Source organism: Anastrepha obliqua, chromosome 2, assembly GCF_027943255.1.
Source record: "Anastrepha obliqua isolate idAnaObli1 chromosome 2, idAnaObli1_1.0, whole genome shotgun sequence".
NCBI classification, from domain to species: domain Eukaryota; kingdom Metazoa; phylum Arthropoda; class Insecta; order Diptera; family Tephritidae; genus Anastrepha; species Anastrepha obliqua.
Window position 1 is genome coordinate 109059774 of NC_072893.1, and position 23742 is coordinate 109083515.

General features: G+C 36.9%; 1 protein-coding gene across 2 annotated transcripts; it reads right to left on the reverse strand.

Moving 5' to 3' along the window:
* Positions 1-760: 760 nt before the first annotated feature.
* Positions 761-22865, reverse strand: LOC129237445 (zinc finger protein 829-like). Of its 2 annotated transcripts, none has more exons than XM_054872211.1 (5): positions 22505-22865; positions 19924-20067; positions 19765-19854; positions 19376-19699; positions 761-1810 (listed from the first exon to the last, which is right to left on the reverse strand). In XM_054872211.1, exons 1-5 carry the CDS (start codon positions 22778-22780, stop codon positions 824-826), a joined length of 1821 nt encoding a protein of 606 aa, XP_054728186.1. In that variant the 5' UTR covers positions 22781-22865; the 3' UTR covers positions 761-823. The 2 variants fall into 2 exon arrangements, with proteins under 2 accessions (XP_054728186.1, XP_054728185.1); XM_054872210.1 differs by lacking the exon at positions 761-1810 and adding an exon at positions 7263-8316.
* Positions 22866-23742: the final 877 nt, after the last annotated feature.

Below are 23742 nucleotides of genomic sequence, written 5' to 3' on the forward strand. Positions count from 1 at the left end.
ATAAAATGAGATTTTGGGGGTGTATTGGAAATTTCTCCTATACCATTTTTTTTAGTTTTTCTATAGCCACAAGTTGTGCTAGGTCTCCATAAAAGTATATTAATTTTTTTTTTTTGTCACACAGTGTTATTCGATGAATGTAAAACAAAACTGAAGAGTGTTGCCAAACACCATAAAGTTTGTCTTGTTTGGACATTGCGATATTACAGAGAAAGAGTTGGCTGATAAACTGACTAATGAAGGCTCTGCAAGCACACCACTGGGCGCTGAACCCTTCCCAGGGGTCAATCATCACCGGTTCAACTATGTATTGATGACTTCATGAGGTCTACCCATAGACCATAGACCAACGTCTGAGTTGGGTTGCTGCAAAGTAGCTAAGTGCTTTGTAAAGCAAGCAATCAGTAAATTAGCGACCAAATGTCCAAATGAAATCAGAGATCTTTGGGCCCCTCCGCGTTGGTGAGGAGTTATGTATACGGTGGAACAGCGAGCTGTATGAGCTATATAGAAACATGAAAATAGTTAAGCGTGGAACCGTATGAACGAAGACGGTCCAGCAAGGCGAATCTATGTCGCGGTACCCCATGCTCATAAGGAAAACGTGGAAAATCACATCTCCGTTGGAAGGAAAAGTGCTGCGGGGCCTGACAACGCTCGAAATTACCAATTAGCACCAGCTACAGGACAGAAACAGCTAGCGCGCTATCTTGTACACATGGTTGTAGCGCCACATAAGTAAGTAAGTAATACATTTAAATTAGTTAAAAATGTATAGTCTTTTATTTAGTAAATTTTTTAAATGAACAATATTACATATCTTTTATTCATCACTCTTACTACTTGAAGGGACTAATGTTGTGCCATGTGTCTTCATATGCCCACTTAGGCCCGCATATTGCGCAAAACGTTTATCGCAAATTTTGCACGAATATTTCTTTACTTCGGCGTGGATCTGCTTATGTTGACGTAGGTGTTTAGAGCTTGTAAATGCTTTGTTGCATATATTGCATACTTTGTCTCGCACATTCCTGTGAACTAACATATGTTCTTTATATAAACCTCTACCAAAGAAAGTTTTATTACATATTTCACACTTGTGGCTAGGCCTATTCTCATGCCGTCGTATATGCGTACTAATCTTCGATGATGTTTGGAATTTTTTTCCACACACGTCACAAACGTATGGCTTTTCACCGGTGTGTGACCGCATATGGATTTTTATTTCCGTGGTTGTGGCGCAAGGCTTGTCACATACCTCACATTTATACAAGTAGTCGTGTACATGCCGACGTAAATGTACTGACAAATTAGTAGCCAGCTTAAAACCATGTCCGCAGACATGGCACTTAAATGGTAGAGAACCATCATGCGATGCTAAATGCACTTTGTACTGGCAGGAGCCAGCAATTATTTTTGAACATATTGGACACTCGTAAGGGGTCACATCCACTTCGAGGTATGCAATGTGATCATAATATTCGCATTCTGGTTCAAAAGCTTTATTTTGTCGTTGACTTATTATTTTTTGTTTCTTTTCATAGGAACAAATTTTTCGCAGTCGTGCAATTTCACAACCTACATCGTATTGTGTTAAGCGTAATCCCGTTTTTTTATTAAATTCTTCGTACACAGATTTTAACGCTTCACGTCGTCTATTGCTGAACCTATAAGTTATATCTGTTTCATCCCAGAGGCATGGATACTCTTTGTATACGTTGGCTAGAATCATACACTGTGCATCATTTAAAAGACTTTCGGGCGGCAAGAACTTTTTAGTTTTAGGAATAGTTCCATGATTTGTGGTCGTCTGTAAATAAAGCAAAAAACTGTTAGACAGCCATTAAAAGATAGAAAATGAAAAATAATAAAATCAAAATTAAAAATATATTATCAAGTATGGAAAGATTTAACAATTTAAGTAAAGAGAAAATACTAGTCCTTAAAATAATGCAAAATTCAGAACTGCGCAATGGAACTGCATACGTAAATATCGCAAAAAAAAAAGAGGTTGTCTGTAAAGTCGGTTTACTGACGATAGTTTAACGTGACAACGTCATAAGAAAATATTGATGTAAGGGTTGCAATTTTCAAAACAAAATTTTAATTTTATTTGTTTGATAGATATTTTGTATGAATATAGAGGAGGAGGTAAATGGAATTGCAATGGAATAGGTCAAGTTACATTTACACAAACGTGAAAAATGACGAAACATTTATCAAATTCATGAAAGATATCTTCAATTTCGATTGCCTTTTTCAAGACACTTTACACTCGAAACACTCCCTTTCATTTCCTACTTTTTCTATCATCGTCCTATTCTCAACAGAGAAATGGTTCATTACCATGCACACAGGAAGAAGGCATATGCAAATACAAGTATGTGAATTTATATACCTACATATGCGCATATACATACATATATACGCTCACTTAAGTAGGAGAGAGCAAGATGTCGAACGTTGCCGTTCGTTTGCTTTGTTCGTTCCGCGCTTTCGCTTGCAGTTCATTCAAGATAACGGCACTGAGCAAGGTAACGACACATTTTTTCGTGCGTGCAGCCTGTTAAATCGAATTTTAAGACGTTATCACGTCAAAAAAGTATTTTGAAGTGTCCGCTAAACGTATGAAGAAACTTACGAATTAGTTCCTCGCTATTTCTTAACTTCCAAATATATTTCAAAACTATCCCCAACACCAAAGGAGGTCTAACTGGCCCCATGTGACGATGACTGTATTCAACTAAAAATGGCTACTTTTTCGAATATTCTCTCTTACAGTAAAGCAGTTTTATACTATCGCCTTTTAAATCCAAGACTTGCAAATCACTAACAAAATTATTTGCAGGTTTTGGCTTTGACAACCAGAGTGTTGTTTTTGTTGGATCAGTCTACAAAAACCTGCTCAGTGCGGTGAAGTCATGAGCCGTTGTAGTATATTTCTTCTAATGGAACAGGAAAGCGGTGCTAGACAAGTGGGTTTAAGTGGGCATGAATGGGGTGCGTTCACATGCTGGCCATATATTGAGTAAGTCTGGGCCAATTCTTGATAGGTAAGAGTTTAACCTATCACTATATCCAGAACATAATTGTGTCAGAATAACGCGTGTCCATGAAGCAGCTGAAGATGTAAATGTGCCGTGTTAGACTCCGATAACAATACCTCATAAAGGTGGAAAGAGACTGCCGGGGGAAGTCGTTAATAACCTGTCTATATAGTACACAGGGTTTGATTGAAAAGTAATGAGCCTTCCCGCGCGGAGCGCTTGCCAAGCGATCAACCGAATCGGCTGGTAGGGGAAAATGATCGTTGGACCTTCCCCTTCCACTAGAAACCGATCCCAGTTCGCTGACAGCGGTGCAGTCAACATCGCTCCGCGCGTGAAAGCTGTTTTAAAAGTGTGTTGGGATTTTGCAGTGGCGAAAATGCAGCGATCGTTGGAGCAACGTTACTCGATCAAATTTTGCGTAAAGCTAAACAAAACGAGTACCGAAACCATTGGGCTACTCAAGGAGGCTTACGGGGACCAATCTCTGTCCAGTGCCCAGGTAAAACGGTGGCACAAGTCGTTCAAGGAAGGCCGGGAGGACGTCGAAGACGAACAGCGATCTGGAAGGCCTTCGACGATGCAAACAGACGAAGGCCAAGATGGGGGTTCCGGTGCTTGCCCACCCTCCCTACAGCCCAGACCTGTCCACTCCGGACTTCTTCTTGTTCCCGCGCCTGAAAAGAAAGCTGGAGAGGAGGTGTTTCGACTCCATCGAGGTGATCCAAAAAACTGTGACAGCCGAATTGAACGCGATTCCGGCGAATTAGTTTAAAAAATGTTTCCTGCAGTGGAAGGACCGCTACCAGCGGTGTATTGACGCTTAAGGGTCCTATTTTGAAGAATATTAGTTGTATAAGCCAAAAGGTTTAATAAAACTGCTTAAAAAAAAAATAAGGCCCATTTCCTTTTCAATCAAACCCTGTACTGTAGGATCCAGTGGTTGTTGTGCATATGTCCTTACTTCGTCAGCCAATTGATGAAGATATCTTCTGATTGAGATGTTGGAAAGGCGACATCAGGATATATTCCGTCGCTGTCCTGCGAGCAATACTTGGGCGGCATGATACGTATCACTTGTTCAATACGACCAGATGGGCGCTGCGTAATTCACGACTGGCAGACTGATTGCCTTAAATGTCGACGGCAATGTTTCTTTGTATTTGTCTCAAATGCTTCCAGCTAGCGACTTGAGGACTTTGCTACGGGTTTGGACCATAGAGCGGTCGCGGTTGTATGCGCCGAGAAGGTATCCAAAGTTACATCCAATTGCTTGGGTTGCTTAGTTGGAATTGGTAACATAAAAGCCTATATGGCTAAAAGTCCATTTCCGGTACAAACGTGGCAAAATTCATTTCTTGAAATTGACTGACACAAACTAAAAGCACTAAAAATATATCGTTCCCACGACAGTCGGTTCTAGGGAACCGGAACGACCCGGATTTATATCCGTCCAAGGACTGTCACTTCAGCAGCATTCTCCGTAAATGTATGGAGAATGTTTATACTACTACAACAACAACTAAAAATATATGGAACCGAATGTTATCGAAGACCATAGTTTTATGTTACCAAACCGCCCCGATTTATATTCGGCCAATGACTAACCCCTCAGCGACATTCCTCAAAAATTTGAAAATGCTTTATGATGCTACAACAGCAACACGGTTATCATCGACAGGCCTTGAATAACATTCACAGAGAGACTTTCACTACAGCTTTAACTTTACATACATATGTATATATTGTGACGAATCATAAACATACGCCGCGCAGCTTCTGGTACCAATACCGTACGAATAAGGAACTAAAAGTAATATAAAGAGATAAAGCACTGAAATTTAAAAAATCATAGCTTGCTGGTATTGCTTATTAGTTTATGAGTTTTAATCAGCAAAAAAGTGATGGAACTCAGAGAAATTATAGGGAGACGTTTTATTTGAGAAATATGTTTAGCTTGCGAATGAGCTCTGCAATCGCTTGTTCCGAGTCGCCGTAAAATTATGTTTACTGAGCTTCGCATTAGATGATCTCAATGCCAACAATTCAAGATATATCTGATCTAGATATTATATTGAAAAGACATTACAACAACATACCACAGGGCAGATACAACAAAATGTTAGTTTGGTAATCATTATAGCGTTAAAATTTATAAATTTTTGGGTTTTCACAGAACTATAGGGTGGGCCATGTAAAATTTGCTTTTTGAATCGGCTATAAAAAAAAACTAATCAATATTTTTTCAAACTTTTTTTTTTATTTTGAAGATTGAACATTGTCATTCATGAATGAAAAATAATATCGTTCAAATGACTGCCACGACTGGCTTTACAGTAGGCCATTCGATCAACCCAAGTTTTAAGCGCAGTTTCGATTGTTTGGGCTCCAATTTCATGAATAGCAACTTCGATTTCTCGTTTTAAAGCATCAATCGTCTCTGGATGGTTCGCATAGCATTTGTCCTTAACCGCTCCCTACAAAAAATAGTCCAACGGGCTTAAATCACAGCTCCAAGGCGGCCAATTGATATCGGAATTTCGGCTGATTATTCGGTTTTCTAAAAACGGTAGCCAAAAGTTCGAGTGTACCATAACTTTGGCAGTGTGACAAGTTGCACCGTCCTGTTGAAATCAAATGTCGTCCATGTCATCCTCTTCAATTTTTGGAAACAAACACTCAATGAGCATGTCACGGTAACGCTCGCCATTTACTGTAACAGCGGCTCCTCGCTCATTTTCGAAAAAAAAAATGGCTCGATGATGCCGCCAGACCAAAAACCGCACCAAACAGTGACTCGTTGTGGATGCATTTGCTTCTCTACAGTAACGTGTGGATTTTCTGAGCCCCAAATCCGACAATTTTGCTTATTGACGTAGCCACCGATGTGAAAATGAGCTTCATCAGAAAAGAGCTTCATCGGTAAAAAAATGCTCATCTTCGGTCAAACGATTTTCTGCCCATTGAGCGAACCGAAAACGCATTGGATTGTCATGAGGCTTCAGTTCTTGCACCAATTGAACTTTGTAAGCCTTCATACCGAGGTCTTTATTCAAAATTCTCCTCAATGAAGTGTGTGAACGTGCAATTCTTGAGAACGATGACGAGTTGCGGTTGTTGTATGTTCACGCACATTTTCGGCTACATCAGCAATGTTTTCGGATGTACGCACTGTAGGAGCATGTTCACGTGTTGTTTTATCCATTAACAATCCACTTTCACGAACACGATTAACAAATTGATCCACAAACTGTCTTGCTGGCAAATCTTTTTTTTTTTGAATTTTTTTTTCAAATTTCTCACAGTTTGAGTAAAAGACTCACCACTTTGGAAATAGGTTTTAAATATTTCCCAATTTTGTTCAAGCGTATAGCGTGCCATTGCGTAAATGTCAAACCTTTAAGGGGGGACCCTCATTTGACCCAAATTTTTTTTAAAACTTTAGGATAATACCTTCGATGTGACATTTTGATTTAAAAAAAAAATGTCGAAATTGATATTTTTTACCCAGTTTTATGTTAAAAGTGATTTTTCATGCATAAAAATTGACTTTAAAATTACAAAAAAATATGAAAATCTTTTTTTTTTAAAAAACACTTAATGTCACATTGAAAACAATTTAATTATCTTTAAAATGAGCTATTGTAAAGCCTGATTGGTTCAATACAGCGTTCTCAATTGTGTACACAAAATCGAAAAATGATGTTTCGAGAAAAACGCGTTTAAAGTTTTGGATACAGGCGATCAGGCCACCCGTCGCGTCCTGTTAAAAATTTTGTCACTCCTTCAAAAATACAGATATCGACTTGAAATTTTGAAAGTATATTCTTAAATAGTTGTAGAATAGATTAAAATTATTTCCAAAAAATCGATTTTTTTGACCCGATAAATGAGGGTCCCCCCTTAAGTAAATTATGAACACATTTGACATGTCATTTGTGTTACCATTCTCAAAAAAATAGGTGGTTCAAAAAGCAAACGCTATGGCCCACCCGTACTTTGTTTGCATTTGCTATTTAAATTTTCATCTGAAATTTGCTACATTTCACGCCTAAGTTTGCTGTGTAAACCGAAACAAATTTGAATTTTTGTTCCATTCAGACTTAAATTATACAAATTTACTGTATAAATGTAAATTAAACTATATTTAATGATATTTCTTATTATTTATTTTCGTATCTATAACTGTATTTCCCCATTGAAAATTTTTTAAAATTAGTATTAAATTAAATTTTGTTTATTTGTATATGTATGTAAGTAAAGTAATAATGTACAATTAATTATTTTCCTTAACTAATCCAACACTCTTGGAGCTTATCTCAATTAATGTTGTGCCATGTGACTTAACATGCCCACTGAGTCCAGCATATTGCGCAAAACGTTTACCACAAATTTTACATTCATATCTCTTTTCATCGGCGTGAATCTGTTTGTGTTGTCGTAAATGTTTAGAGCTTGTGAATCCTTTATTGCATATATTGCATATCTTGTCTCTTATTTTTATGTGAACACTCATATGTTCTGTTACCAATGATTTCCTATAAAATGTTTTTGAGCAAATTTCGCACTTGTGTCGCGGTCGTTTCTCGTGACGTTGCATATGCACTCTAAATTCTGACAGCGAACGAAATTTTTTGCCACAAATCTCACAAACATAGGGCTTTTCACCGGTGTGGTAACGCATATGCGCCTTTAAATCGGTAGTTGTTGCGCAGGTCTTGTTGCATATCTTACAGCTGTACATGTAGTCTTGGACATGTCGCCGTAAATGTACAGTTAAATTAGTCGTCAGCTTAAAACCATGTCCACAGACATGACACTTAAATGGTAGAGAACCATCATGCGATGCTAAATGGACTTTGTACTGGCTTGGGCCTGCAAGTAATTTTCCACATATTGCACACTCATAAGGGGTAACGTCTACTTCGAGGTATGCAAGATGTTCGTAATATTGACATCTTGGTTTATAAACCAAATTTTGTCGTTTGCACATCAACTTTTGTCTCTTTTCAAAAGAGCATATTTTCCGAAGACGCGAAATTTCCAAATCCAAATCACTTTGCGTTAGACTTAGCCCAGTTTTTTTAATAAATTCATCGTACATATTTTTTAACGCTTCTCGTCTTCTATTACTAAACCTATAAGTTATATCTGTTTCATCCCAAAGGCTTGGACATGCCTTGTAAATTCCAGCTAATATCACACATTGTTCTTCATTTAAAATGCTTTCGGGTGCTGTGAATTTTTTCGGTTTCGGTTTCGGTTCTGCCTGCAAAAAAAAAAATGGGTAGACATTTTTAAAACAGCCACTATAGAAGTAAAAATTATTATATGCTTTCTTCTTCAAGGAGACCCAATTGAACTTCAACTTTTTAAAATGCTGAAAAAATTTTGGAAAGCAATTAAATTTTTCGAATTTCGGCAAGAGCTATGGCAATAAATCGTCAAATCAATACTTTCTAGCGCACATCAACAGTTCCGTATTTCCTTTACTTGCAAAATGTTGTTGTAAAAAAATTTAACGCGCTTGAATTTGAAATGAAGTATGAAGCGACAATCTATCATCAAAATATTTGGTTATCCGCGGCTTTGGAGCATTTTCTACAACTTGACATTTCCACATTTTGTCGTTACGATTCAGAAACGCCAACTAAGAGCGACTCAATGTTAAAGTTTCCATCAAAAAACTGGGACAGAAATTTTCAACGTTGCCATCGGTTCAAAAAGTGCACAGGTTTTAAGTGGGTTAGCGTTCAATTGGATTACCCTGTAACTTACTTTTTTCTTAAATGAGTCCTTACTTAATCAAAACCAGCTTCAAGTCACTAATATGTGTTAGTGATAAGTAGACGTTTTTTCGCTTTTATTGGAATCTTTAATAATGAGCGAGACGCTCAGTATGGAGAGCAGCTAGCTGCTGGCAATAAAAGTGCGGACAAAAATTTCTTTCCTGAACGCATATTATTACATAAGTTTTAAAGGTTTATTAGCGAAAGTCTGGTATGGATCAAATTATCTTGAAATTTGAAATAAGCAACACTCGGCAACGAAACGCTTTAATTCTTAACACAATCTCCAATAAGGTCGATAAAATTCATCCACCTGGCAGAACTACGCTGGTGCATTGTAGTGGTGAAACAAATTTTTTTCAATTGGCGTCACAGCCACTCAATAACTTTCTATGATATGCGCCAGGCACCTTTTCGATGTAAGTGACACCGTGATCAGAGCCATCTTGGCCTTCTTCGGATTCGATTCACCATGATGCGTCCACTGTGCCGACGGTTATTCCCAGATGTGTTGCATTTTCGTTCACGGTTACGAAACGGTGCAAAAACTCATTCGAATTGCCATTGTATGATACATCGCCAAAACCACTTTGAAGTTGTCAAACGTTTACTTTAACTTCCTACAATGAACGAACGATGATCCATGTGATAATCCTATAGCCCCCTCTTCAAGTTCGTCGTTCACTCGTCGACCGTCGAATGACATACCGTTGATTTTAACAACCATTTCTCGACCGGTTGGAGTTGTTGTTGTAAAAGTCTACAACCGGTTTTCGGCATTTGCTTCGCCCACAAAAGTTCAGTTAGACCAAAGATCGGTTTTCGCCAAACATTTTTCGTTTTTGTTTATTTCAAACATAACTATGGTTTTATTTACTACATAAAATATAGTTAAATAAATAAAATTGAAAACAAAAGGGTAGAAATGTATACAATTCATTCTTTGTCACCGTAAAGCCAAGCGGAATAGAACTCGTGATCTCATTGAATTATCTTAGAGCGCGGGCAATAGGAGCATTTCGCGCATAATTCGTTTTAAGCAATTTAAGACGAAATAGGTGTTGAGTAGAGAATTGTAGGGATACAAAACAATTGACAGTGAGAGCATAGACCTTCTACTATCTAGAGACTTTAAGTTCAAAAAAATCATATGGCAATTATAGAAAGGGAAAGGGAGAATTTTAACTATCTGGGAGCATATTTACAAATTAGTGGCTAAGCCTTCCGATAAATGTTGTATACTATAATCTAGAGCAAATAAAGGAAGTAAAAAGTAATTTGAGAGCTTAAGGGGCAAGTCTTTAGACTTGATATTTTTAAATAAAACTGTTAGTTTTTAGAAGTGTGAACCAGATATGCACCAAGCACCACTAGTTATTGATCTTAAATTTTATAAATTTGTTAAAATGAGCAGTGCTAATATTTTAATTTTAAGCAATACATTTTTTGAAATTGGAGATATTATATATTGAATGACAACTGGAATAACTTCTTTCACTACCAGAATGTTTCTAAGTATTTCGAGATTTTTAAAATTACTGTTGTAGTTCTAAAGCAATCCGATCTTAACAAAAACATTATAAAGTGGCCTGGCACAACGCCTTATGCAAACTTTAGTGAAACTACGTAATTAGAAAAACCAATTTCTTCGTACATTAAGGGGGGGGTAAGGGATAAAAATCGATTTTTTTTTTGCATGTTATTGTAGTAAAACATTTCAAAAATACCGTGTTAAAATTTTAAGTCAATCCGAGCAAAACTTTTTAAGTTATAGAGAATAAAGCCGAGCCGCCTCAAACATCTGCCGAGACGCAGCAGTTGCGCGCGTAGTCCGTTACAAACTTTAAACGCGGTTTTCTCGAACCTTTTTTTTTAAAGTGCGTAGTCATTGGCATTTGAAAACTACTCAACCGATCCTTTTGAAATTTTGCACACATATTTTACATATAAAAAACCTCCCCACAACGTTTTTTTTTCGCCATTTTTTTTTATATTAAGGTGGTTTTACACCTACAAAATGGCGGCATTTTTTCGTCAAAAATCACTTTTTACTTCAAACGACTACCAAATGGCTGAAAATGAAAATAAATCGTCAAAATAAACGTTGGGGGGAAGTTTAACTCATACTTTAACTAAATTATTCGATTTTTTTGATTTCAGATGATTCTACGCTGAGATATGCTGACTACTGCAAAATGTATTTTTGAAAAGACGTCTACGTAAATGTGCTCTCATTCGCTCATTTTGCAATATTTTTACATGAAAATTTTATCAAATATTCTTGAAATGTTACTTTATAATATGCAACAACTTTTAATAAACTGACTTGAACCGTTTCGCTACAATAAATTCATGAAAAAAGTGTTTTTTTTAGCGTTTATCCCTTAAAGCTTACTTCTGAGAATGTACCTAATGGCGACTTAAATACTCCTCACAGAATTTATTGCTTTACCATTTCGCAAGTAGTCCGCAAACAAAATTCCTTTCGGATCCTGATGTTACCATCTTCTTGGCCGATTTCAGGACATGAATTATAATAATTTCGAACCAGGTTCATACCACTCTTTAGGCACTTGTTTTGATTTAGAATCATGGTGATAGACCCAAGTCTCATCCATAGTTATGAATCGATGCACAAAATACAAAGGATAAACCTTTCGAAAACACTCTAAATGTTGCTGAGAAAGTCGCAATCGAATGTGGTTTTGTTCCATTGTTAGTAAATGCGGCACCCATTATGCACACAGCTTTCTGAAACCCAATACTTCAGTCAATATTGCTTATACTACCCAATGAGATGTCAGTCACTCGACGATTTTCCAATACAACATTCTGTATTTTTCTACGAGTTCTGTTGCTGTTTTTGAAAGTCCTTGACGTGAATTGTGTTCAAGGCTGGTGCGACCACGTTTAAATTCAGCAACCCACCTTTCTCCTGTACTAATTGATACTTCAATATCCTTTGCTTTTAGACCTCCCAAAAATAAAAATTCAATCTTGTCGATACTAAATGGTTTATAAACAAAGAATGAATTGGCAGATTGAAGTGAAACTTCACATACGCTCATTTGAAGAGTGTATCCATATAACATAAAAAAACAAATTTAGGCTAGTAGCACCTCTTATCGAACCGCTAAACTTATTGAATAACCTAGTCTTTTTTTTTTTTGGGTTTTATTTCCTGCTTTCCAAAGTACAACAAAGACGCGGGAGCCGCCGGACTGCCGGCTGAGCTATTCAAACATGGCGGCGAGGAACTGGTAAGGTGCGTGCGCATCAGCTTCTATGCAAAATATGGTCGAATGAAAGCATGCCTGCCGATTGGAGTTCTAGTGTGCTTTGCCCAATTCATAAGAAGGGTGATCCTGCAATCTGTGCCATGTGTGGGACTACTCTTCTAAATATCGCCCATAAGGTTCCAGCGAGCATATTGTGTGAAAGGCTGAAGCCCACCATCAACCAACTGATTGGACCTTACCTTATCAGTATGGCTTTAGACCTGGAAAGCCCATCATCGACCAGATATTCACAATACGCTTAGTCTTGGAAAAGACCCATGAAAGAAGAATCGATACACACCATCTATTCGTCGACTTCACAGCTGCATTCGACAGTACGAAAACGAGTTACCTATACGCCGCGATGTCTGAATTTGGTATCCCCGCGAAACTACTACGGATATGCAAAATTACGTAGGTCAATACTTGCAGCGCCGTCAGAAGGAAGGACCTTTCCGAGCCGTTTAATACCAAACGAGGCTTCAGACAGGATGATCCGCTACCGTGTGGCTTCTTTAACCTGATGCTGGAAAGGATCAAGCGAGCCGCAGAACTCAATTACTCAGGCACAATTTTTTATAAGGGCATACAATTGTTGGCGTATGCCGCTGTTATTGATGCCATCGGCCTTAACAACCGTACCTTCTGTCATCAAACAAACAGTCGGCGCGATCGTTGGCTGCGTAATGTCATCCGAATGGATACAAAGCTCTAAGAGTTTTCGATGGTGGTAGTAGAGTAAGAGGCAAACCTCCTCTGCGTTGGAAAGATCCGGTGGAGAAGGGTTTTGCTTCAATTGGTGTGCCCAATGACATCGGTTAGTACTAGAAAGAAACGATGTCCTCTCATTCAAATGGTGTACTACTAAATCTTTCACAACTTCTCTCTTTTGGACCTTTCGCTGCTATGCACTGCGTGCAATTTCGAATCCATTCGGCAACTGCTGCTCTGCAATTCACCCAGATGAGCTCCACTTGGCCCCTTGTGGAATTCCTCTAAAACGGATGTAATTCTGGATTAAGGATAATCAGAATGATTTCCTTCTTCGCTTTCCCACACGTGATGCAGAACTCCATCAATTAGTACTCCTCCTATTCTGCATGCTCTAGCGTCTGTATCTTTGGCGTAGAACAAATAATCTCTTTCAGCTGCAGGAACGCCTCCCCCATAATCCGAAAACTGCTAAAACCCATCTCCTATGCAATATCACACTCGTCAATTTCCACCTGCCAGTAATCACTTTTTAAATCAAGCGTGAAAAACCATTTCGCACCGGTCTAAGTTTCGAGAGTGTCATCTATTGGGGGTAACGAGTAGCTGTCCTTTTTCGTGACTTTATTCAGCTCTCTATAATCTACACAAAACCGGTGCGACAATCTTTCTTTTTAACCAGCACAACCCGTTACTCAACTTTGCTGCATATCTTGGATTATTTGATTTGCTTCTTCGCGCTTTGCTAGTGGAACTTGTCGAATTGGCTTTGCATCTCCTGTGTCTCGATCCACGATGGTATTTTTTTCAAACTTCCCGCCATCACCGCTGAATATGTAGCCGCATTTCCCCAACAATCTCTTACCTTTTGTCCTCTCTAGCCCTCTTAATTTCTGCAACCAAGTTCTTATGAAACCTGGGGTTTTCCTTCCTGCTCCCTGGAATTCTTTACTTTCCTGTTGTGCGCCATTGCAGTTCATTATGGCTTCTACAGTACGACATATCCCAATTACAGCTGTTTTATCCAGAATGATTAGTAGCTTGAAATCATTGAGTACCCTTACTCGAATTCTCGTGTCTTTACCCGTCTCCACTAGTGTTCTTCGACGATTATATTCGCCGTCTCATGAGCAGATTCTATGACTCACACTTTACCTGTCCCTCATCCTTCTTCCATATTAGCCCATATGACTGTTTCAGATTTTGGCGAGATCCGTTGACGGTGACTTAGGTCACCTTTCTGGACTGTATGTTGCGCACATACTCAGTACTCAGAAGTATCTCCATATTTTGATACGATAGAATCCTTTTAACCAAATCCAAGGTAAATCCATGCAGCAGCGTGAAATCCACACCAATTATTACTTCGTCTATGATTTCAGTCAGTAAAAATGTGTAAACTACCGACAAAGCTCCAATAACGACAAACTACCTTTTCGGAAATCTCTCTCCTGTAGCTGTCTGATATTACCTGTCCATATTACCATTTACCAAGTCTGACCGAATGATCTAGTTCGTTGCAGCTGCGTCAAGAGTAAGCACCTGGGATCGACTATTTAAAGTTCTCCTTATAGTCAAGTTATTGCTTATTCATCCAATTTGCGAAACGGATTATTCTTATTATTCTCCTTAGTGTTTTTTCGACTTCAACCCGATGGACTTTGTGCACTGGCTGGCTAAGACGAGCTGCTGTTTCCTGTGTCAGCGCAAACGGCACTTTCCCTTTCGGTGTTGACGTTATGATGTTCGTTTCGTGCCTGAAGCTCGTACAACCCTTATAAATGCTTGGAACTTCATCTTTTCAACGAAGTCTGTTGTTTCCTTGGCATGTGCCAAATATATTTAACGTTCAATTTCTGTCGCATATTCGCAAGATCCCAATTTTGTTTGCAGTACTCCAATGATTTGTTTTTGCTGCTGCTTGGAGCTTAAATGTCGGGAATAGTACAGTGCCGTCGAATGATGGAGCTTTTACTTTGATACCACTGGTTTGTTTAATTGTAGTTCACAGAGGCGGATCTTCACTGCATTTACATCCAACTCAATCGTTTCCAATTGCGACTAATAGTATCTTCACTACTCTTAATTTGGATATACAGTGCCGGTCAATATAATAGCACCAGTTGCAATGTTCTGATTCAAAAGATGTAAAAATTTCACCTATTTACTATATTATTTTTTGGAGTTTAAAAAACTGTTACATTTTTTATGCTATCTCAGAGTGTGTGCATTTGTTGTCAAATTTCGTAACTGCTAATCAGTTATAAAAGATCTTTTGTCAACACTTATCATTTCGTGCAGTTAATAAAATAACACCAGTAGGCTTTTTTAATTTTGTTTTGCAAAATTTTGTGAAAAAAAGTGAAAACGGAAGGTAATAAAATGGTTTTAAAATACTCTCTATAAAATCGTGTAATAATAATATATTATAAAAATTGTATAGTTATGGGTCGCGGAAAGCATTTTTCTCCTGAAGAACGTGGACTAATAAAAAAATTTATGTCCGAGGGTAAATCGTATTCCCATATAAGGGAACTGCTGGGCTGTTCCAATAAAATGAGAATAAATGCCCTAAGATATGAGCAAAAAGTTGAATCCCGTTGTAGGAAGCGAGTTTTGTCACCCTTAATAGTAAAACGGTTAGTACGGACGACTAAAGCGAATTCCTTTATGACAGCTACAGAGCTCAAAACAACATTGGATGTGCCGGCAAGCGTGGAAACTATTCCCCGCAGACTTCGAGACAACAGCCTCAATGCATGTAGTCCTCGAAAAGTGCCACTCTTTTTCTCTAAGCATGTTGCTAAACGGATATCTTTTGCTAAAGCACATCTAAATTGGCCAAAGGAAAAGTGGAGAAATGTGCTATGGACTGACGAATCCAAAATTGTTCTTTTTGGTGGGAAGGGTTCCAGATGTTTTGTCCGTAGGCCACCTAACAGCGAATACAAGCCACAATTCACAGCAAAAACTATAAAACATGGAGGTCAGAGCATTATGGTATGGGGTTGCTTCTCGTTTCAAGGTGTGAGTCCTATATATTGGATCAAAATCGTTATGGATTCATCGGCTTATGTAAAAATCCTTGATGAAATTATGCTGGCGTATGCTTCCTACGAAATGCCGCTGGTGTGGGTCTTCCAGTAAGACGATGACCCCAAATACACCAGCAAAATGGCAAAAAATGGTTCAACGATAACTCTATCAATGTAATGGAGTGGCCTGCACAGTCCCCAGATTTGAACCCTATCGAAAATCTGTGGACGGACATAAAGAAGGGTGTATCTACAATAAAACCAACAAGGGTTGAAGGGCTCTGGGAGGCTGTGCAGAAAATTTGAAAGATGCCAGCATTTAGTGGATTCCATGGGAGGGCGTTGTGTCGCGGTAATAGCGTACAAAGGGCACGTGGCAAAGTATTGAAACCATACAATTAATTTATCTACAAGATATCTGAGTGAAAATTTTTATTTATTTTAACAAAGACCACTAACTTTTGTTAAAAATGAACCGAAGTGCTATTATTTTGACTGTGTAGTTTTTAAGTTTTTTGTTTAAGGGGGTCCTCTAGTTCCTCGTCTGTTTTTTTTCGGGTTTTTCAATAATTTTTAACGGGCAAACGATCAAAATAATAAATCTCATTGTGTTCACATAATCTTTAGTAACATTTAAATGAGTTTTACAAATTTTTTGAAGACAAAATATATAATAGAATAAAAGTTATAGTGGCCGACAAGAAGACATAAAGTAAAAGAGGTGCTTGACGGTGACCAAGATTGCGGCTGTTTGGCTTATCTGAAATCGAAAAACCAAACGACATTTTAATCTTCATATTTAAGACTAGCGATTGAACTAGAATGAATTCTTAATTACAAAAATTAATTTTTGTATACACTTTTGAAAATTAAATTCTATTTTTTACTTATTTTTTCTTAATTTTTTCGCTCATAGGAAAAAAACTATCGAAGCAATCATGATAATCCTAGTTCAATCGCTGGCTTATAATATATTAAAGATGAGGTATATATTTGAACAAGATCGGTTCAGTAGTTTTTGAAATATCGTGGTCACTATTTTGAAAAATAGTGTTTCGAGAAAAACGCGTTTCAAAGTTCGCGCAGCGTTGAGCGCGCTAAGTATACCTGCTCCGTTCAAGGCCGTAACTTGTGAGCCACTTCGAATATCGAAAAATCCTTCAGCACATACTTTTAACACATGTTGTAAATGTGATTTATGAAAAAAAAAAAAAATTTCGATATTTTCGACCCAAGAAACTAGAGGACCCCCTTAAATTAATTAGCGTATTATAAACTGTTGAAAAATAAATTTCTTAGGATAATAAACCATTAACATCAAAGAATTTATTATTTTGTTTTGAGTTGAATCGGCCCAACTGTTAAACAATTGTAAACGGAATCAGTATAAATTTGTGCGTGGTGCTATTATATTGACCGCAGCTGTACGAGTATCCTGCATTTGCAGCTGCGAGTTTATCTGCGACGACAACTCCGCTGACATTTGTGACATCTGCAATGATATTTCTGCTGTATTTGCGGAATATTTCTGCTGTGATGATATTTGTACCATCTGCAATGACATTTTTGATGATATTTGTGACGATATCATTGCGACAACTGCGATGATATTTGGGACAGCATGTGCAACATCAGCGATGACATTTGTAATATTCCACCCATAATCACATTCATGTCTGCTTCTGGTGCTGGTCCTGGATTATCTGTTTTTCTTCGATTTTGGTCGAAGAACACATATTCTTCGACATCGACGCCTTCTGTCTCCATAGCCGTGCTTGTAAGCTCATCTAGCTTTGACATTTTCTCTATCCTGTTCTATGGGACTTTATTCAAAAATTCCACTTCTGACACTAAAACCAACAGGAATTTGTTACTTTAAAATCTCTCACAATAATTCCTCTGAGTTTGATCACTGGATTGTTAATTTAAAAAAATCACGAACTAATGGCAACACAACTTGCCAGCAGCTTTATTACTTTTCGTTTACACGCTTACTGGCTTAACTTCAGACTGAATACTCTATGCGTATGCATCTCTGCTTATATGGATGTGCTTAAGGGGGAAGTCTACTGTGAATTTTTCAAAAAATCGATTTTTTTTTTTTTTAAATACTTTGAACCCTCTTAAATAAGGTACAATATGTGTTACAGCTGGCTAAATTTTTCTTCGTTGAAATTTCGACCTTTTCCCGAAGCGCTCCAAAGCGCGTACCTGCGGCACATGAAACTTTAAACGCATTTTTCTCGAAACTAAGTTTTTGTATACGGTGTACACGATATCTCGAGTTCTGATAAATGAATCAGCTTAAAAATTTAATTATATATTCTCTGTAATAGTGTCTCTCGTCTGACATAGGATTTTTTTGATATCGTTATTTGTTAAATTGTTATATTATAAACAATAGTAACATCAATTGTAGGCAAAAAAAAAAGAAAAAAATTTCAAGAATTTTTTTTTCAACGCCAAAATTTTTTATCGACATAATCCTACGTCAGACGAGAGTCAATACTATGTACAGGGTTGGCCATATTAAACTGACCCATGTGATTATTAAAAAAATATGGAAAAAGAAACATTTTTTTGTGTTTCATTGTGAAAAACATTTAATTTAGTTCAAGGAGATTCGTTTACATCACTTTTTGAATATGATATCGCGCAGGTGGTCGCCCTTAGCTCGTATAGCGTAATGTGCCCGTTTTTCGGCGTTTTCCATAGTTTTGGCCAGCGTCTCGGCCGATATGGCGGCTATTTCCCGTCGGATATTGGCCTTAAGTACGCCTAGTGTCTTTGGCTTGTTGACGTAAACCTTAGATTTCAAATTACAGTAAAAAGTTATAGGGTTACTCAATGGGTCAGTTTAATATGGCCAACCCTGTATATGATAACAATATTTTGTTTTTTTTGTTTTAGATCACCGAAACGTAAGATTTCATGTACACCGTTTAGGCACCTAAGAAAAGCGGACCTGCGCTTGCAGAAGTGCCACAGCGGCCATTTTGAATATTTTGACTTAAAATTTTTTTTTCAAAAACTTAAATATATAATAAAGATAAGAGTTTAAATAGATTTTATGTACGAGCAATATTTTGTTAGAAATAAAATCCGGAAAATAAGCCTGTTTTTTCCCTTGTCACAGTAGACTTCCCCCTTAATAACTATCGTAATTTCTCGATTTGGCAACTCGTATCTTATAGCGAGTTCTGCCGTGTCATATGTGAAAAGGCTTTTTGTTGCCAGTTGGTTTTGGAACTTTCGTGATTTGCATATCTTTAACGCCATTTCATTTTCGAAATTATGATAACATCCAACAAATTTTTTTTCAGTTGTTTGCACAGGAAAGTAAAATTTTTGTTACGGCCAAATTAGTTGAAAAAATAGCTTATAATTTCAAAATTTTTATATTACACATTTGAAAATGTTAGTTGAAAATTAGAATGTTTCTAATTTTTTATTGAGCATATGAGGTAATATACTACATACTATAGGCACGTATATTCTCGTAAAGTTGAACTTACCCGCACATTTTGTCTCCTCGGCTTTAAAAAAGTATTTAAATCTGAATACCAAGCAGGAGAGTATGTTTTCCCTTTTGAATTGTAGATTTTTTTTCGCACCATTTCTGTTCGAAGCCTGGTACTTAATTTTCCAATTAATTTTCGGATGGTATCCCATTCAGTTGGAATTCCCACTTCTTCTGCTATACTCTTTATCTCTTTTTCCTTTTTCCTATTATACCTTGGTAATTGAAGGTCTGCATCCCACAGTACAGGTCGTTTCTCATAGTTTGCAAATATTGCAAGTATCATATTTTTATCAAACATTTTTCCAAGTCCTAGGGCCTGTGAATTAAAAAGGAGTGTTATTTAATACAAAACCTGAAAAGGCAATAAACTGAATACCAAACCTTTAAACAAGTCGTAAATTCCACGTCGTCATCGGAATTGTCAACTATTTCGGAAAGTTCAGCGTCACGGTTATTGGGCACATTATTATCCTGTTTAAAAAATATTTAATATACTATAGTGTATATTTGGGTTTTAAATAGAAAATGTATGCTACTAACAGTTAAACTCTCCTCACTCTCTTCGCTCATAAATCTATCCACAAACACTTCTTTTACATCCAGTGATTCACTCATTTTGCTGTCATCCAATTCTATTTCAACTCTTTCGAAGTCTCTTAAATTGGAATTACTATCATCGCTTTCCTGTAAAAACATGAATATATTTGCAAAAATTAGTAAGCTTGAAATTATCATAAGGATAAGGAACCTAAGGATATAACCTTATCTAGCTAAGAATAATTTTAATGCAATTTTTATTTAATTATATACGTATTTATATCTTATTCTCTTATTGCACAATGGTCAGCGATGTAAACTATTAGTTGGTATGAAAGATGGGGTTAATCACCTATTGCAGTATCTCTAACGTAATTATGTCAATGATAGGCGGGTGTTACGAGAGATCTGAAGTCTGCAACAGGCACTGATACGACTCTGATTACCGAGTGAGTGTGAAGGTAGTAATAGTATTTCGTCATAGATCGTTCAAAACCTTTCGATATGCCGCCACTGTTCTTGTTATACCAGCATAAAAAATAAATGTTCATAGAGATAGCTTCTAACATTTCACGTACACAAAAAACTGATTATGCGTATCTATTACAGTATGGTTACATATGCAGATAATCTCCTCAATCTCAAGCTTAATTCCTCAATCCGTAATTGAATAAGGGGATTGGCCACACTCTTTTGCCCCCTTAGTAGTCGCCTTTTTCTAAGTGCTGTCAATAGTTTACTACTGGCGGTCAAGTGTGCTATTAAACAAATTGCTGATTTTTTTCCTTCCATATATTTATTATTTATTTTATTCTGTGAATTCAAGGCAGGATTAATAATGGAGCAACAAATTAAATTACGGATCCACTCCTGAGCAGGCCTTAGGATGACACTACCTGTTGCAACTTTATATTTCAAGTCCAGCCGTGAGGCACTCACACGTTTCTGTGCTAAGTAATGTGAAAAACGAGGTGAATAACTAAATTATTAAGAAGAAACATGTTTAAAAATTACGTAGAAGGAAATCTGCAGATATAATAGATCATATTAAGAAAGAAAGCCTTTGCCTAACGAAAATAATGGAAATGAACGCTTAAGCTTTCGAGACAACTTTATATTATTTTTTGAAATTATACATTTTTGATTTCCAACATGAAGTGTTCTACGATTTTGTTTTTGATTATATGAATGTATATACCGACTTCATTGGATTTGGAATCATTTTTTAGGCTCAGGAAATATCCACAAGCATTTTAGGATCCTTTGGTTAGAAGGGTCATTTGATCATTCTTGCATTTGTATGTGATTTTGACACTTCTTCTGGGAGGTAACATTTGTTCTGCTTTTCTGTTCGTTTCTGACGTCACAAAAAAAAGTTGTTTCTTTAATACCGGACGCCTCTCAGCAGGCAATGGAGAATCTTCGCCATGAAAAGGCCCTTCATAAAAAACTATCTGCCGTTTGCCGACGGCATAAACCGGCAGGTCCCTTCATTTGTGGAAAAACATCACAATGCATACCACGAAAAATGTAACAACAGTCTCCTGCGACCGGAACCGCCCACAGGGAAAGGTGTTAAATGCCTTCTTATAGATGTACGCATTTATTTATATACATATATGTATATAATTGGCGCGTACACTCTTTTTGGGTGTTTGGCCGAGCTCCTCCTCGTATTTGAGGTGTGCGCCTTGATGTTGTTCCACAAATGGAGGGACCTACTGTTTCAAGCCGACTCCGAAGGGCAGATATTTTTATGAGGAGCTTTTTCATGGAAGAAATACACTCGGAGGTTTGCCATTGCCTGCCGAGGGGCGACCGCTATTAGAAAAATGTTTTTCTTAATTTTGGTGTTTTCACCGAGATTCGAACCGACGTTCGCTCTGTGAATTCCGAATTTTCACAGAGCAATGGGCGATTTTTTTGCTTCCTCACAAAAGACACTAAAAGTTCGACCCAAACTGGGGGACATCAGAATTCGTTTTAGAGGTATGGTTCCTTCGGCAAAGTTTCTTATTTTGATCCCTAGAATATGATTTTCACAGAGCAATGGGCGAGTTTTTTGCCTCCCCACAAATCGACCCGGCCTAATATATATATAAATATATGTATATATTTTTTCTCACAAAATCTAGAATTGAGAAAAATATATACATAGGTATTTCAAAAATACTTACACCAGGATGCACATGGCAATAGTATGTGATAGAAAGTGGTTATTAAGAATAACTCCTAACAACTTGAGCAACCAAGCACTGATTAATTTGGCTGGTAGGGATCTATAAGCGTCCAGATAGACTAGTCTTTCGTTCCCACGAAACGAACCTGATTTATGTCCGTACAACGATTGCCACTTCAGCAGCATTGGCGGCATGGGGATTGTTTATGCTGCTACAAAAACAACTACAGTCTACCTGGCCACTATGCTAGTCTGGACGGTAGATGTCAAGATTCCTGACCTGTATTTCCCATCAGACATTTTTTCGTAAAAAAATATTAACAGATTTAAACAGCGTAATCAGCAGATTATTACCGCATCAGGACATTCAAATATAATAAATATATAGCATGCATTACATATTACCTCTACCGAATATGGCGACTGGGTGTGAATATCTCCATCATCCATTTCCTCTTGAAAATCTAAAGACAATTGGCTTTCTTCTATTTTAGGGCCAGTAAAATAAACTATATGATCTTCACACATGTGGCTAATGAAATTTTCTAATTTGATGAAAGTGTAGTCACAAAGGCCACAATTGAGAAAAAACTCCTTTTTGCCAACTGACAACAGGGTGGTGATTTCACCACATTTCTTCAAGTCGTCGCTTTGAATTTTTTGTTTATCACTTTCTTCCATGATTTGTATTTATAATAATATTACAACTGTTGTAGTATTTTGTTAACTAACACAATATAAACAATCTATAGCACAACTCCTTTAGTAATGAGCTCAGACCATTAATACTCGATAGCAACTCCCATAATCGATATTTACCATATTTACGATTTTTTCAATACTGCGTAACGATATAGTTCAGTGTTGACAAAAGCAATTTAGACTAATGCTATGTTCCCACGTAGCATTAATCACTTGTTTTAAAGTAACTCCAGAACTACGCTGCTTCATAATTTATTTTTTACTTTGGCAGCTATCCTTCAGGCTTCTTATTTTATTATTATTTGCTGTTAATATCGGTGATGAAAACAAGTATGGTGAAACAAAGATTATACCTTATTTTATGATGAAAATTGGGCTGAGCTTTCCTTTTCTACCACGATATATTTGCTTATAATGTCTAAATGCGTGGACCGAATTTAAAAATTATAACACGCAAATGTAGTCACTATATCAGCCTTTTGATTTATATTACTTTTTATAAATTAAAATTAAGAATTAATAGCAATATTTAACGTTAAAAATTCACCTTTTTTGCATAAGCTTGAAAAAATGCCCTATTACAGACGCTTATTTCACTTAAATACAAACACAGAAAAGTAACGAATTCACTTATAAACACTCTTTATTAATTGAATATTTGATTTAAAGCTATTTTCACTAAATAATACTACAAATTCTATTAGAATTTTATTATTACAAATGTTCTTCTAAACGTTTGTAATGCCGTGCAGAATAAATGTGAGGAGCGAACTGTCAAACGAACGATGAGAGAGAGAAGAACAAAGCGAAATAAGAAAAACCCAGCCAACCAAAAGGGAACACTTATTTTATTGTTATTTCTATTATTTATAGGGGCGCTTTTTTCTTTCAAATATACATATATATTACAAAAACAAATATTTTTACAAATACTGAAAATT